General features: G+C 37.4%; 1 protein-coding gene across 1 annotated transcript in view; it reads right to left on the bottom strand.

Moving 5' to 3' along the window:
• Positions 1-15,735, bottom strand: part of LSAMP (limbic system-associated membrane protein) — a 293,017-nt gene that overhangs the window by 13,430 nt on the left and 263,852 nt on the right. Inside the window, exon 7 of the mRNA XM_011355436.1 lies at positions 11,933-11,968. Coding sequence (XP_011353738.1) covers positions 11,933-11,968 — 36 coding nt within the window. The remainder of the gene's footprint in view (positions 1-11,932; positions 11,969-15,735) is intronic.

Raw genomic sequence — 15,735 nt, 5'->3', positions numbered from 1 at the left:
AAACTCAGCAGGACTGAAATGCTACTCTCCCCACAGGAGTCTTTCCTATTCTTATAGATAAGAAAATAATTTTTTAATCCTTAACAATTAAAAATTATTCTTCTTTTTCAAGTGCGAAGGTGATCTCGAGTTCTTGCAAAAAAACTGCCTTGCCAGGATATTACTTCTGTGGCCATTCGCTGGACACTCTCATTAGAAAACCTATGATATTCATGCCTTTCAGGAAAACTGCTCTCCACATGTTGATCTTGCTTTAGCAAGTAAGCATGGCAGCGCAGGTCCAAAGAATAAAAAGAATAAAAAGATAAATCTACTGCAGCAATACAATTGATAAAACCTTTGGGGGAATCTAGTACAAAGTTCTAGAATTCTCCAGAAGCATTATTGTCATATGTCTAGAACTTAGCTTCTGATGGGGGAGTACAAGGAGGCAATGGGGAAAAGAATTTAATACTACAAAAGGCAAATGATTTGACAAATTTATTTATATTAACCTGTTTTTGACTTTTGCGTTTCAGATTCTTTACATCCAGCCATGTTGGAGAAAACTGCAGCATCAAAAAGAGTTGATTCAGCCTCTCTCATTGGCATAGACTGTAGCACCAGCTCACTATTTCTGTAGCACAGAGGAAGTGTCTGATAGATGTGCCGAATATGTCTGAATGCATGAATAAATACATGAATGAATGAGTGAGCGAGTGAATGAGTCAATTAAAGCCTTAAGAGCTGTCCTAACTAAGATTCCAGGCAGGGGAAGATTCTTTTCTCCTTTTGGAACCACCATGCCTTAATGCCAAGACAAAATTATTGTTGGGAATTCAGTCATTTGAAGAGCCACACAGGGCCAGGAGCCCCTTTCACCAGTCCCCAAATCCTGGCAGGCAGAAAATTTTCCGAGGGCTGAACTTTATTTAAGAATATCTTCATGACTAATAAAAATTTAAACCTTAGACAATAAAATCCCAACCTTCTCTCTCTCTCTTTTTTTTTTTTTTGTTCAAAGGCCAGAAAATTTACTCTTCTTCTTACCTCTCATCTCCTATTATGTGTGTGTGGGGGTGGGGGGGGGTATCAAAAAAGAATCCTACACTTTATTTTCAAGTACTTCTTAGGGCTTTTCCTCTTATAGTTGACTGTGACCAGAAATGGACTTCAGATATTTGATGCTATTTTGGGGTGTTCCAGGGATATGAGTGATTAACTAGGATATTGGTCACCAGGATATTGGACATATGATGATAACTCGTTGCTGAATGAATGCATAAATCCAAATCATAACTAATGCTGACATAATTTCTCCTTACATAATGTGAATGAAATATTTGAGACTCACTTCCTAGTTTCATAAATTCATGGACCAACCCTCTGCAAACCAATGTTCTATACTAAAGAGAATCGGAAAAAAAAATATTTTTTAAATCAAAGATAACTTCATCAAAAAAGACAAATTTACAAAAGAAACAAATATTAATACACCAATTTAGGGAATGTAAGAGCTCCCACACCTGAAAGAGGGGTTCTTACTCGATATCTTGGAGGTGACACAAGACAAGTCTCTTCTAAGTGAAAGAAATTCGCTTGTAAAATAAGTCAGGTTTAATTTAGGACCTGGAAGAGCTTTGAGTGTGCCTATCACTGTGGAGAGAGGGCCCTGGCCCAGGGCAGGAGGGATGCTCCTGTTCCTGCCTCTGCTATGACCTTGAGCAAGTCACAGTAACATGCCCAGCCTCAGAGAGGTCAGAAAATAGAGAACAGTTTAGGTATTTTGTATAGTGACAGCTCATTCAGACAAAATATGTTTATATCATATTAATGGTGGTATCTCTGAGAGAGATTGTATATGATCTTTATTTTCTTCTTTACAGTTTTATAAATTTTGAAGTTCTTCCATAATGAAAATGCATGACATTTATTATCAGATTATAAAACTATTTATAAAAGCAAATCAATGCATTAAAAATACCCTCTAAATCTGGGGAAAAGTATGTAATCGGTTTCTGATTATTTGGCTTTGGGTTGATATCACTATGAGAAGACTGAATTCCCGCCCCTGCCACACACTTTTTAGTTGGCTGGTATCACATAGTAAGACCACAGAGAAGCTAAGATATGTGAGGTGTGACTTCTGAAAGGAACACAGTCTTAACAGCACGAAATGACAGTGTAATAAAAAAAGTATTAGATGGGTTTATGAGGTCCTTCTCACTGTAGGCTTGACGTAATTGCCCTGTGGCACAAGCAGAGGTGCACGATTTGCTCAGTGGCAATACGCATTGTTACAGAAAGTACAGCCTCACCAAACACTCCCAACATAAAGCGAAGGTTTCAGCAAGTCTCTTACTACTTGCGGCAAGTCAGCTTTCTCAAATCCTGTGGATTTCTTATCTAGCCTGAGATGTTTAATTTTTAATAACCAATGAATTAAAATGTTAGGGAATGCCAAGGGGCTAAGTTTAATAAAGGGCCCTGGGCCACTCCACCTAAAAATACATATAAGGTTAGAAAAACTCCAGAAGTAAACTTATTTGAATCATCTGTCGGTAAGGTATGCGGTTTCTATGTTAAAGAAGGAACAAGTGTTTCTGCCCTTGTGCCTAGAATGTGCCCATTACAGCTGAGGGTACTATCCTGGCCTTTTGCCCTTGTTGGAATTAAAGATCAGTCATCTCATTTAATGAAGAACTATCTCCTGGCTTAAAGTAGATTATGTTTTCTGTGTTTAAAAACATACATTTTCATTATATTTTAAAGCCTTTCGTGCCTTCATTTATTTGACTTGCTAAAAAGGATTAAAAGCATAGGTTTGGATAGGTCTCTAGAGATTTTCATCCTGTCTGGCTTTCTTCTTTTTCTATTTCCCAGCCCTAAACTGTGAATTGCAGATCTGTTTTCGGAATACATTTTCGATTGAAATTCTAAGGGATTCAAAACTGTCTTTAATCCATGTAATGTGTTCTTATTTTTAAAATCAAAAACATTCAAATACCATGAAACAAGGTAGCTAGCCTATGGAATTTGAATGCAGAGATAACAAGTGAATTTGTGAGATTTCCTGGAGTTTTAAGGCTCCTGAAAATGAGAAGATAAGGGATTTAAAGTGGCAGTACGCTCCTAGCTACCCTTGGATCTACATGTGTGGCACTAACTGCTACGGTGCAGCACTTGTAAAGGTGGGTCTGCTTTGAATCCTTCCCACTGACTTTATTACTTGGAGTGCCAGGATGCCTCAGCGATTTATCTGTAACTCCTGCTGTGTCACTGACTCCAAATATAACATCTTTGCCAGGTTCTGAAGCAGCTCCTGGAAAATATTGGTGGTTCCTTACAACTTGACCATTCCTATAAATGAAATAAAATCCTACCATTAAACCTCCCCGTTGAGGCTGAAAGTTTTCTCTAGAGGTTCTGCCAGGTAACAGGCTCTCAGTATCTTCCAGAAAACTCACCCTGAATAGTGCCACCTACCACAGAGTGTCCGATATAGGTACGTGTCTATATAATTAAGCCAACAGGCAGTCTTTTTGTCCTAAATGTGTAACAGAGCTGAAAATGCTGGTCTCCTTTCTTTTAACTGTATTGATTTATCATATTTCTTTTATTTTTTAAACACACCAGATACAAATGAGGAGACTCTTAGGGCAAAAATTAATTTTTTTTTCAGATTTCTAAAATTAATTAGACTTAATATTGTTCAGCTCTCTTTGGATTCTAGACCTTTGAATGTACTGGAAAGGTCTGCCCCCTCTCCATTCTCTCCTGTCTGCCTTTTAAATCTCTCTTTCACCTGGAAGCCTTCTCTGACCAGTCCAGGCTAGCTAAGGTGCCCTTGTTCTATACTCCTCAAATACCACACAGGCATCCTAAAGTTAACGAAGTTTCTTGAGATTGTTTAATTTATCATCTACTGCTCCATCTGGTCTGTAAGCTCTATTAGTGCAGAGGCTATGCTGGCTCGTTCTCCACAGTCCTTCCCAGGACTCAGCTCTGAGCTTGGCACATAGAAAGCGCTAAGTTGTTTTTTTGTTTTGTTTTTTGTTTTTTGTTTTTTTTTTAGTGAATGAATGGTGTAATCAAATATTATGCATTGTCCCATAAACTTAACCTGTACCAGAAACTAGTTTTTCACTGCCCATCAAAATCAGAGGCTCTTTCTTGTGTTCCTAATAGTTAGAAATCATAAGGAAAAGAAAACTCTAAAAGAAACTCTACAATGCAAAAGCAAGTGGAGAGTACATCTATGTGCAGAACAAGAGTCATGGTATTAACTGAATGACTTAGAGAGGGAGGTCTGATCCTCTGAGGGAAGACCAACCTCCAATGACTGAGATCATTCCTTTTTTTTTTTTTTTCAGCACAGCAACACTAAGTAGATTTCAATGATAAACTTACCTGTATTCTGGAACTCCAGAGAGGAAAACAGAACAAATCTCCCAAGTTACTCTCTAACTTGCGATTCAACAAAAAGAAGTGCAAGCTACTGCGTGGTTTCTTTTGCGTAAGCTGTTTCTGCTCTCCAAACATCCCCTGCTTCCAAGTCATACAAAATCCACACGTATAATTGAAAGAGCAATTTAGAATGGCCAAGCAACTTTCTACATAGAACATGGCTGGGAATGCTTGGTGCTGGGTGGGCTAAAGAGGATGGGATGGTACACAGAATGGACACTCGGCCAAGGCACGGTTATCTTCTACTGCTTTTTGTTTTTAAACTGTATGATGCTATTCTTGCCCCCAAACAATGTCTTCTTAAGCAGGTGAAAAAAAAAAATCGTACTGAAACTGCAAAGTTTAGAAGGTGAGTGGTTAAGTCAGAATCTTTGTTGTGAGTATGGGGCAGGTCAAGTAGAAAGGACTGATAGCTATGATTTATAGTAAAGATGCTCTCTTCTTGGTAATGTCTAGTTGTTAAAACGTACATAGGTGTTATAGAGATGTAGAAAGCGTTTTCCTTTACAGTCAGCACAGTGATAAGCAAAATAGTGTAGTATACTATGGCAGTGCTTGGCTCTCCAGGGCCCAATTACAAAGCATGATAAATGACTTGTAAGGTCTCTCTTCCTACTGATTTGTAAGCTGACGATTCTCAGTAGACTCCTAGTGAGTGGTCTGCTTACTCCCATCATACATCTGGGTACATATGAACACTTTAAATTGGAATTCCAAATTCATCATGTCATGTTGTGTTCTTAGTTGGCAGGTGTGTTTCCTCACAGCAATATACAAGAGGAGATGTAAGGTGGGACCACTTAAGCTGATTTTTCCCTGCAGTGAAGATGCTCCTTTAATTTAAATCCTGCAGGTGACCCGTGATGATGAAAGACCATTGTGAAGACAGAGTGACTGCATAGGGGAAGTTGTTCCTCAGGTTTTTATTTTGCCTCTACAAAAGTAGATGTTTCCTCCAGGTAGAGGGGGTAATGGCTTTGTGGTGCTTGCATGGCTGGTAACCAGTGTTTAGAAGTGAATGCTAATACTGTCAAAACATTTTCTTTGGTTTTATTTGAGAGATGTCAAAGAAAAAGTGTATATGTAATGCAAGGTGAATATAGTTGAAAATGTAGAGAAAAAGAAAATCAAGAAATACAAATCAGGAATAAGAATTTTAAGTGAAAAAGAAAGAGCCGAGGAACAGACTAAAATTCAAGTTTATATTTTTGGGGGGCAATAATATGACATTTTTGGGGGGCTGAGACTATTGAGGATTGAAGTCTTAGAAGACTATGTATTATTTTTTTCTTTTTGACTCTTAAGTACTGCCACTTCCTTTACAGTCTCTTGCTCCACACAGTGTCTCTGCATCTAGAGCGAAGCTCCTACAGAAAGGACTTTTTTTCCTGGCTACACGCAGCACTGTCTTCACAGTAGACCGTTACCCTTCAGCTAAATGGCACACTGATGCACACACCAAGGCAAGCTCTGCTGGGGGTTTGCTCTAAAGACTCGAGAGAACTGCATCAGCATTTTCTGGCCATTCGGGATCCTGGTCCTTTCACTCTTTGGGGCAGCATGCCAGCATTTTCTGCTGCAAATTTCACTGAGCTCTTCTTAGGCAGCTTTGTTCCTTTTTAATTAAAAAGACAAGACTGTCAATTACTTAAACTTAATCCACAAATGTAATTGTTACTTTGAAAGATCATTTTTTTTTCCCCATAAAGCTCATAGCAGAGAAATATTTCCATCAAATTAAAATTTAGTGGGAGCTTGGATTTTCAAAAAATGTTCATCTTCAAATCCCTGCTGGCTCTAGAAATCTAAATAGAACAGCCAGCCATACTGCAGGGAGATCACCAAGAAAGGCTGGCTGGTGGAGGCAGATCCAGACTAGGAGTCTAGGGAAAAGCATTAGAAAAGAGTCCCAAGCACTAAACATTCTCTTACCTTTAAATTGAGACTGTAGGATTTGTAGCCATTTAGCTTGAAGCTAATATAAATTCTGAGACGGGTAACACTTCCAAGCCATTATTAGACATTTAAACAATAGCGGAAATAAATTTCAGATTTATTTTTGCTAGCAAATTTTAACAAGGAGAGAACAAGAACTTTTTAGGAAACAGAACAGACAGAAGAATGGAAAGATGAGAAGAGGACACAGAAATGGATTCAACAAAGAGAAGTGCTTGTTACTATTGGGTCTAAACCATTGGGTTGGGTCACCTATTATAATTGGGTCTAAATCACTAGATTGGTTCATTTCATTGATTGATTCCAGGTGAAATATTGGCACAACTTTCCCGCTTGGTTCCCAACCAATAAAGAAAATCAGGAGGCAGTCAGACTGTTGCTCCCAGTAAAAGAGTCGGGGGATGGTTATCCAGTAAAATGTTAACTCTCAATTATCTTCATGTGTATTATCAGGGCCTGTGATTTTGCTGTAAATTTGCCCTGACACAGCTGCCGAAGTCCTATGAGTCAAATAAGGCCCTTGTTTCCACTGGCTAGTGGGAAAGAAGCCATGTGTTTAAAAACTGGAACCTTTCCTAGGACATGCTTTATATCTTGACCAGAAAAAATGGCAGATTCTTTAGACTGATGACTTTGGATTAGTCTGAAAAGTGGTAACATGCACGACAGACATCCACTGGAAGTGTGTGAGTGCGTGTGCCCGTGTCACACAATAGCAAACTGCAACTCGCAGCTCCTCTTAAGTGTAATATTATGATGCTGGTGAAAATATTTTATTTTTATTCGGCCTTGGGATGCTTCTATATTTAAAAACTTGCTAGCAGTATGGGCATCTCAGACATCCCTAGAATCCATAATATGTCAAAATATAAAAAAAGCCACACTGAGCTTACATCTAGTTAATATCTAGACAATATAATACAAGTATATCTCTAAATATCAGTACTTTTAAAAATTATGAGAAATATGTGTATCGAAATATGATCATTTTAAATTCACCATGCTTTCTTTCTAGGAACTTGAAGCTCCTCTTAATATATTATTTAAAACACCACTTTGAGCTTGTAGGCATGAAAAATATAATTTCTTTCCCATTTCACAGTTGGAAAAACTGAATTAAAGAGAACAATGCTAGCAATTATCCATGATTAATAGAGGCGTGTATGTAAATCAGCCTGAGTAAGTGTGTGAAATTAGATGTGCTGGTGCCAGATAGCTCTGCTCATGTTTCTTAAAGATGAATTCTTTCATATAAATCTCTGTGTGAACTCGGCATATATTCTGTGTGTTGAGTGTATTTGGAAACGAACTTTGTAAAAGAGTATGGATATGAGGTAACTGAGTATTATGTATTATGAGCATTATAACATATAAAGTAAATTAGATAAATTTTTGAAATTCATTAAACAGATATATATCTAATGAACATAAATGTAGAGATAAGGTTTATTTAAAATTTACCACAGATTTATATATGTGCCTGGATATAGTGATGAGTAGACTGGAATTTGGGTATACTATGATGATTAAAAAGCGTGGGAGAAGTTGTATGTTAGTTTCTTAGGGTTGTGGGAATTAATCGAGTTAATATATGCAGGAGGCCTTAGAACTCTATTGCTACATGAGAAGCCCACTACTGATGTTAACTGCTTTTATTATTGTTATTACCATTATTATTAGACAAGGTGAAAGTGCTGTTACAAGGAGCTGAAAAGAGGCATTTTCTTATTGATATCCAGGATAATACCCTACAGAAAATAAAGAAAGCTGTAGGGACATTCCAGTCATCTTCACAGGATTTTTCCCCCAGCTTTCTTCCCATCCCCGTGGAGTCTGATTTTGAGAACCCATTCTTGGGAGTGCCGGGTGAGGGCAGGTATATCTCCTCCTCCTATTTTAGATAGAATCCGGCTGTTCTGATGCCAGGCCTGCCCATAACAACACCAGTCTCCCTCAGAAGGAAAAGTGCCAGGCGGACTTCAGATTTCTGCAAGCCTGGTTTGTTTGTGGATTGGATTTAATTTTTTTTTAAACTTTAATTTTGGGGGGTTTTGTTTTGTTTTCAGAGAAAGCTTTAGACAGCTGTATTAATCATGCAAACCCAGCCATGTGCAATGTGTTTTATCAATGGAAAAACAGGAACTGAATGGCAAGCAGCTGTGAACAAACCCAGTGCGAAGCCTGAACCTGGGAGATAATCTCAACATTTCCCAAACCCGCTTGCCACATGGGGTTAGTGAATGGAAAGGCTGTTCACTTGGGATAAATAATCAGATGGGAGGCAAACAAGTGAGACATTCCAGGGTTATTAATTTTTTATTTTAGTTGCAGTGATTGGAGAAGGATGGGCTGATCAAGCCTAGAGAGCCCCAAGCTCAAGGGAATTCTTCATTTGAGGGTGATAAAAAGAAGACAATGGTGGTTCGTCCTTGTCCTCTTCCCTTCTTTTGCTTCCTTTTAACTTTCTGAGGCTGGTTTAGTCACCTCGTTTTGAACCTGCAGTCCTTCTAAATGTGAGGGCATCTCCAGGTGCACTTACATCATGAAGGGCTATGCACAAGTAAGCTCATGGGGAGGAGAGAAGAGCAATGTTTTCATTTCTCAGGATTCAGAGGCCTCAGCAAATGATTTGAGCCTAACAAAGTGAGAAAAGTTCCCTCAGATGTTTAGAGTAGTCTCTTTCCTCATTTGACAATTCAGTGGAGTTTCTGCAGCGATACATGCAGGGATAGTTATGCAAATATATGCCATTCAGGACTCATTTCAGAATAAATAAACCTAAATTAAAATTAATGAGAAAAACACCTATCAGAAACAGATCAAGGATGGAACACTATCTTATTTATTTATATACATATCTTTTAAATTAAGGAGCAGGGAAGCACACTGATTTTTTTTTGTTTTGTTTTGTTTTATTTTTGGCAGAATAGTAAAAGACATTTGAAAAATTTCTGATTGGCCGCGGACAATACAAATTATCCTTTGGTATAATTCCAGTATTATCATCATCACTGCAGAAAATCAAGCGATATGATGAAGGAAACCCAAGGGAAATACATTTGATTTATTGAGCCTTGTTTTTGTTTAATCACAGCTTGAAGGGGTTTAGGACTGCATTCCTGCTGTGACTCTGCTGTTTATCCCCAGTCAGCCTGATGAGCCATGTAGAGTGGAGGGTAGGAGGGGAGGCTCTCCAATGAGAGAGATTAACAGTGAAGCAGCTAAAAATACGCATGTATTTCTGTTATTAAAAAGTAGGAGAAAAGTTACCTTTTTTACAATCAGCGGACAGAAAAGGACCTTCGGGACTTTCTCCTACTTTCAAAACACTTTAAGGAATTTAATTGGTTCAAAATCCTTCGGGCTTTTATGCATCAACCCACTGCTTACAGACATCTTAACGCTCAGGGCTGAGATGTAGGCTTCCAAGCAGATGACGATATATAATATTTAATTAACTAAAGTTGTGCTATAGTGTCGATCACAGTGAGGCAGGCATACATACTTTTCATAGATATTTCAGTATTCAAATGGCACTATAAAAATGTTAGGGATCCTATATGTTAGTATTTTCTTTCTGTGGGAAACTGCATTTCACATGGGTTGCCATCTTGATTGGAAAGAAGAAAAGGGATTTGATCCTTACAAAAATAAGGTCTTTGTAAGGACCAGGGAACTTAAGATGGCACTATCTTTCCATACCAACTCTCACACCAGCTATCCCAAGTCACCATGAACAGCTTTTCAATTTCTCTCAGCAGAAGCCCAAAGTATTAGTAGTAAGATAAACTATATTCTCTAAAACTATTGGATCTATGAAAGGTATCTATAGTCTATCTACAACGTAAAATCAAACTAGGGTCATTCTCCAATCAGCAATTCAGTTTGTGAGAAAATGTCAAGTTCAAAAAATCCCATATGTTCTATCCTTGGTCCAAACTTTTTTTCGGTATCTAACAGCTGTGCTTTGTGAACAGTGTCTGGCTTCATTTTGTTCAATGTTACATATATCGTAAAGCACGATCAGATAAAATATGAGTTTGTGGAAGCAGAACTGCTCTCACAAAGGACACCTAGAGTCATAGTGACACTGCGCAAAGTTCATCTTTGATGGAGCGAGACCTCTTTGAAACATTATCCATTGGGACAAATATGTATGTGTATGTTTGTCACATCACGATACTTGCAAGATGGCAACATGATAAAATGGTGTCAATCTCTGCAGTAACACTAGAAGATAAATGTCTTAAAATAATTGCAGCATGTCAAGAATTCAAAATGGAATATATTCCATGAACACTGTTTCATGTCAAGTCTAAGAAACAGGCACATTTTAACAGTCTTATTTTTAGTGGCTGGCATAGAAACAGATTTCATTAATGGTTTAAGGAAGAGTTCTTCTAAAAATAGTTTGGACCCTTTTTAAAATTTAGGAGTAACTCTTTTATTAAGCTAATCGATCCTTAAAACTTTGCAATCCTAGTTTCAAATATAATTAAAATAAGTTTGCATTATCTATGAATACATATGCAAAACATTGCATTATTGACACACTGAATATCTACACTCAATTCTGCCCTAATTTTTAGTTTGGACAAGTGTTAATGAAACATGATCCATCTTCAAACTAATGAAATAGCAGCTTTCTACCTTTAATTCTGAGCACATTTCCTTTATAGTGTATATGATAATCTTGTTTAATTGGATTTATTTTTTCCACATTAGCCCCCGCATGGCCTACTTTCCATTTTTTTCTCAGGTCTTTGAGTGTTATTTGCAAATCACTTTTCTGGAATTTAATTTCAATGGTAGGTTGGTTTCATTTCAGATTTTTTTGTATTGTTTTAATTTTATTTCCCAATTTGCCTTTAAACAGCCTCAAGCTAGAAGGTTGGGGCTGCAGCTTGCATCTAAATGTGATGTAGGAGGAAAAATTTAATTTGAGTGTGCAGAAAGTTTTATAAAAAGGAATACATAACGACTAGCTTGTTTTTTTCATTTTTTGTTTTCTAAAATAGTTATGTTTAAAAGGAAATGTCCCTAAACTGGCCAAGATTTTAAGATAAAGTAACATCCTTGTATTATGGTTGAGTTCAACCTTAGGTGGTAGGTAAATTTATTTTTACAAGTAATACAAATGACTTCACATTCGGATTGTAAAGCCTCCAAATGTGAGGATGGTCACTCAGAGGATTCATATTATTTATAAGCTACAGAACTTAACTGGCGGTGTTCCAAATATGTGAGTTCATAGTTATCTGTAACATATACTAATTGAAGAAAAAATTGCTTTCTAAGTTTAGCATCATCCTCCCAACTATTGACCAACTTGAAGTTAGGTCAGGTGACAGATCTACCTGCCTATCAACTGGTGTGGGGGCAACTGATTGACTTTCTTTGGAAGGTTATAAAAATAACGTCTATGGTATGTTAATTTTGTGAATGTATTTCCCCCTTTGTGTCTTTTGCACATTATAGATGATGGAGAATGACCCAGCAAAATAGCTACATTGATAAAAATCATACTGACCTTGAATGGGGTGGGGGGTTGTGGGTAAAACACGCTCTGAAGGGGAAAAAGAGTAAGCATCATGGAGAGTTTATAGATATATAGACATATATCTATATATCTATATATATCTTATTTATGTTTAGCTAGTCAGACAATTATAAAACCAATAAATTTCCATGCCTATTGGATTATATCTCCCGTAAAGTGATTGTTCTTTCTGCCAGCACTAAAGTATCACAGAGCTATTAGTAACACTTAAAATCTAAAGCCTTTTAAACAATTTTAGCTAGAGTTGGGACAACATTCTATTGTAGTAACTTTACAAACAGGATCCTACTCTTCAGTGGAAAAACCAACTGCCAAAATAACAGATAATTTTGAGGACTGGAGTTGAGGGTTGTTTAAATTAGTAGAGATCAAATTCAGGTTATGAATTTTGGTCCTGGTTCTGGTCTCTTTAACTCATGACAGATGGAACTGTGGTAGCTAAGAATTCCTTTCCTCTCCCTAAGCACTGTAGCTCATATCAGCTTTAGCCAAGCATCCGGAAAATTTATTTTGAGAAATACTAATTCAGCTTCTCCCTCAGGTTTTTACTTCCATATTACTGATATAAGTGCAAGAGTATTGCCAAGGTAATAAGTTTCTGGGCATGATATAAGTTTATTTTTAGTCTTCTCTCTAATCCCACCCTCTTGGGGTAATACAACCTCACCTGAAATTTGATCAACCAATCAAATTTGCTTAATGATACATCCTGTTGAGCAATAAGAAGTGCTTTTCTTTTGAACATTTGGGTCTTAACTTACGCATTTCTCACAGTCCCATCCCCAACCTAGTAACTATAAAGTGTACATGCTGACAGAGTTCAGACTTTAAGGTATCCTCTACTTATCTCATCAAAACCCCAGGTTTAATTCTAAATCCTCCTCTGAGACTCTTTCAGAAAAGCAGAATGGTGCTTTGGGGATAGGATGCATTACTTGCTACCCCCAAGCCCTACAGAGTAGTATAAATACCACATACTATTCTACAATCCTCCTAACAGCTTGATTAAATAAAGACCAATGATAAATAAAAATCAACAAGAGTAAAGCATATGTGCATATTCAAATTTGATCTGCCTGCCATTTTGTACCATAAGCTTAGGAAGAGTAGATTTTGCCTGGAATTTGGACACTTAATACATCTGGATGCAGAAAACCCAGTCTCCTTGCAGAGTGGGCTTTTTCTCTATCTTAGCTGAAAGTTGTAGCTTAAATGCCAAGGTTTCCTAAGTGCATTAAGATGGAACAGGTCAATAACAGCGCAGTGAACACTTGTGTCTTACTTACACAAGTCAAGTAGAAAAATGGTTTAAACTCCCACTGGTTATTTGGTGTTAAGTTTCCAGCTTCAAAAATAAATAGCTAAACTGTTTTCTGCATTTATGTAGCAGTTGGAAACCACCGTCCCATATTATATTCTATCTACTGTATTTTATTTTTATTATTACTATTATTATTCAGACTATTTAAATAACTCAGCTTAGTATTTTCTTATCACACCGTTCACAGCTGGGTAAATCCACTTTGCCCTCATTTTCACAAGACCATTTATATTGCTAAACCATTTCACCCACCCCCCTTTCATCGCCTATTCAACTGTTCCCCAGCTTGTTATTATCATCTTAGCTCCACCCTGTTATCATCATTTTAGCCCTATCACACCCCATTAGTTATTCTCATTCTCTTAATTCCATCCTCCTGACTTATTCCTCAGATGCACCGCATCCTAGCTTTTTATCCTTATTCTTCCACCATCATTCTGCTGTATTTTATAGTTTATGCCAGGGTTTGTGGGCTTCTGCGTGAGTGTAAAATGAAGTAAATCCCAGTTAAAACGACAAAGAAATTCTCCAACTTTTGATATTCAAAAGTAAGGGAGGGCAGGACACTTGATGCTGTGTGCTTTGTCTTTTGGCTGCCAATACAGCAATGCCTCACTTTATTGCTCTTCACAGATGTTATATTTTTTATAAATTGAAGATGAGACCCTCCACCAGCAAAAAGATTACAACGTGCTTTATTGTGATATTTGCTTTATTGTAGTGGTCTGGAACTGAACCTCAGTGTCTCCTAGGTGTGCCTGTACTTGAGGAGGTCAACCTAACTCAGCAACTGATTGAGAGGTTTTAGGAACAGAACTCTAAGGTTGACCCCAGTACTGTATTCTGTGGCTCTTAGTAAATCCCTTAACTCTGAGCTTCAATTTCTTATCAGCTAAATGAAGAGGTGGGGTATTATGGGTGATTCTGCTGGGACACCATGAAAAACAGTTAAATGGGCATTAACATGTCACAAGAAAGTCTTCTGAATTAAAGGCACCAAAATGACAAAAGCTGGACTTGAGGGTTGGAGTTGAGAGAGAGAGAGAGAGAGAGAGAGGTAATGTATTAACTCTGATATGATTTTCTTTTCTTTCCAGTGGATATTGCAGACATTCAATGTCTTTCTCGAAGTCAGCTTATTCAATGCCTATTCTTGAAACTAAAACTAGTTTCCCATCTATTTTCTGTTGTATCACAGGGAGCCCTTATAAGTAGTTTACAGTTAGTCTTTCAAAGTACATGTGAGTAATGTCCAAATAGCTGCTCACGCTGTTTCATTATGTGGCATCCAGAAGTAGTTGGTTAAGAGGCTTTGCCAAGTCTTAACTAGCATCATCGAGTGGTATATGTTTAAACAGTGGGCCTTTAGGATAATAACCTAAAATGGTTTCTAAAGAAGCAGGGGAGGCCCTCATTTTAAGGGCACTTTCTAAGGTTCGGTGGCTTAGGTAGTACTTTAAATTTAATCGAGTATAGGTTTACAAGTTAATAATCTTTTAAAATTAAAAAGAAAATTTAAAAACCTCCGACACAATGATATGGTATGGCCTATCATTCTTTGTATTTTTATTCTCTTGTACTCAATAGCCTCAAACACTGCAGTAAAAGTACCTTACCAATCCACACATTTATCAGTAGGGCTGACCTTCCTTAACATGTGCGGCTACTCCCCTCAAGGGTCAAATGCTGACCACTAGGCTGAAATATTAGTTCCGAATCTCAGTGTGACAAAGAAAAGGTAGTGGTCTAACTAATGTTGATTCAGGCTGGTGCAAATTAATAGAAATGGAAGTGGGAGGTGGAAGAAGTGGGTGGGAAGGAATATGATAGTCAGTGAAAAGACCTCATTAATTGAAAAAGGAAAAAGAAATTAGATGTCTCCTCATCTCCAAACAACAAAACATACATCTCCTAACATTTACCTACATAAACAAATCGAAATGATGTGTTGGTTTAGAGCCTGGACTCAGGAAACAGATTACCTGAGTTTAATCTCAGCAACTTAACTTAATTGAACTTTGTTACTTAACCTCTTCATATAAGTATGAGTAGCTAATAGGGTTGTCCTGATGATTAAATGAGATCATGTATGTTAAGTGTTTAGCACATGTGCAGAGTACCTTGTAAGCACTCACTTGATAAGAAGTGATGGCATGAAAGTCATCACCTCTACTCTTCCTCCTATTTGTTGCTTTAAAGGTAACTCAACATAAGCACTAAAATAAGACAGGTTTCTTTTGTGAGTACAGCACAGTCATCAGTGTAGAAACGTGGAAGCTATTACATTTCATATGCTGACAATGGAACTTCTCTTGGCATCATCAGAAGCCCAAGTCTTCACCCATGTGATACATGTTCCCCCACCTGAAAAAGACTAAGGAGCTGAATCCTTGCCCACACACATTGTATCATTGGATTAATGTGTTCGGAAAAATTATATAATGGAAAACTT

This window comes from Pteropus vampyrus, unplaced genomic scaffold (assembly GCF_000151845.1).
Source record: "Pteropus vampyrus isolate Shadow unplaced genomic scaffold, Pvam_2.0 Scaffold1, whole genome shotgun sequence".
Classification (NCBI taxonomy): Eukaryota; Metazoa; Chordata; class Mammalia; order Chiroptera; family Pteropodidae; genus Pteropus; species Pteropus vampyrus.
The sequence above is the reverse complement of the archived record's forward strand: the minus strand, read 5'-3'. Positions and strand labels throughout refer to the sequence as shown.